The 1,366-nt window shown below is 60.1% G+C and overlaps 1 protein-coding gene across 1 annotated transcript in view; it reads right to left on the reverse strand.

Annotated features, from left to right (window-relative positions):
* EDA2R (ectodysplasin A2 receptor) overlaps positions 1-1,366 on the reverse strand; it is a 5,815-nt gene that overhangs the window by 1,931 nt on the left and 2,518 nt on the right. The window contains exons 4-6 of the mRNA XM_010133783.1: positions 1,181-1,345; positions 505-651; positions 18-134 (exon numbers count right to left, since the gene is read on the reverse strand). Of these exons, the coding sequence (XP_010132085.1) occupies positions 18-134; positions 505-651; positions 1,181-1,345 (429 nt within the window). The remainder of the gene's footprint in view (positions 1-17; positions 135-504; positions 652-1,180; positions 1,346-1,366) is intronic.

Raw genomic sequence — 1,366 nt, forward strand, 5'->3', positions numbered from 1 at the left:
GTCGAGGAGTCTCCTGCCACGATGCGTTTGGGAGGCAGCAACGGCCGTTGGCAAGTCCATCTCTGGCTGGAGAGAGGGGAGCTGGAGACCCACAGCCTCCCCCTCTGAAATGAACTGCACCACTTCCACGGGGCCTGGAACCAGAAACCGGCACAGCTCAGCAAAGCCCTGGGTCTGCCCCAGCCTCCCCTGTCCCTTGCTTTGTCCCTGAACAAAGCCACTTCTGTGCCTTTGTGCAGAGTTTTAGTGGGTTCGATCCCTCCCGCAGTCGCAGGGAGAGCAGGAGTGGGCTGGGGGATCAGGAGCCCCAGGGGCATGAGCGTGAGCATTTCTGGTACAAGGTCTGCAAGTGTTGGTTGAGAGGTCCAAAATTTGATGTTGGTGGGACTCAGACACCACTGAGCTCTGTCCTTCCTGCCCAAGTAGGTCCCAGAACCGTGTGAGCTGAAGCCCAGCGCCACCCTCCCTCCCCCAGAGAAAGAGGAAGGTGACCAGAGCAGGTACCTTCTGCCTGTCTGTAGCAGGGGGTCAGGTTCTTCACACCCAGGCAGCACGGACCAGACATCTGCTCCTCACACAGGAATCTGCCGGGCGCTGCCGCAGATGGGAACATTGCTTGCTGGCCTGAGAAGTTCTGAGTCCTCAGGAAGACTTGGAGGAGAGAGGAGAACCAGTCTGAGCGAAGGCTTGGCTTGCTTCCCCAGCATGTCCTCAGCCGTGCGGCATGTCTGCTGGCAAGGAGCCGGGAGCCAGCAGCTCCCTGGCACGCTGCTGGATGCCAACGTGCCCCAACCCCAGCCACCAAACCTACCGCCCTCTTCCCTCCCCAGTCCTGTGGTCCTGCCCTGCAAGGGGCTGCTCGACCTCAGTCTGCCCCTGAGAAACCCCAGGAGGAGAGGATGGCCAGTTCCAACCGGGAAATAGCAGTCTCCTCCTACTGACTGTGGGTCCGAGGAGGAGGGAGGCCCCTCTGTGTCTTTGAGCAGGCAAAGCACAAGAGAGGTCCTGCCTCTGTAAGCAGCAGGATGAAGTGTTTACTCTGTATGAGCAGAGGACTGTTTGGGTCACCGCATGCGGCGAGAGCTGCAGTGCTGGGGACACGCTCTGCACAGCGAGGAGGGGTCACAGGCACATGTGAACAGCAGAGGTGGGAGGAGAAGCACTGCAGACGTTGACTCACCTCGCTGGCACTGGCTCTTCCAAAACCGCTTGCAGTAGATGATGGAGAGCGCCAAAAGCACCAGTACGATGATGACCAGGGCGCTGCTGGTCAGGGCAAGAAGGGCGGTGTCCTGCGGCGGTACGGTGGGGACAGCAACCTTCACCAAGGTCGGTCTGGACCGACCTGCAAACGCAGAAGGCACAA

This window comes from Buceros rhinoceros, unplaced genomic scaffold, assembly GCF_000710305.1.
Source record: "Buceros rhinoceros silvestris isolate BGI_N320 unplaced genomic scaffold, ASM71030v1 scaffold18223, whole genome shotgun sequence".
Taxonomy (NCBI): domain Eukaryota; kingdom Metazoa; phylum Chordata; class Aves; order Bucerotiformes; family Bucerotidae; genus Buceros; species Buceros rhinoceros.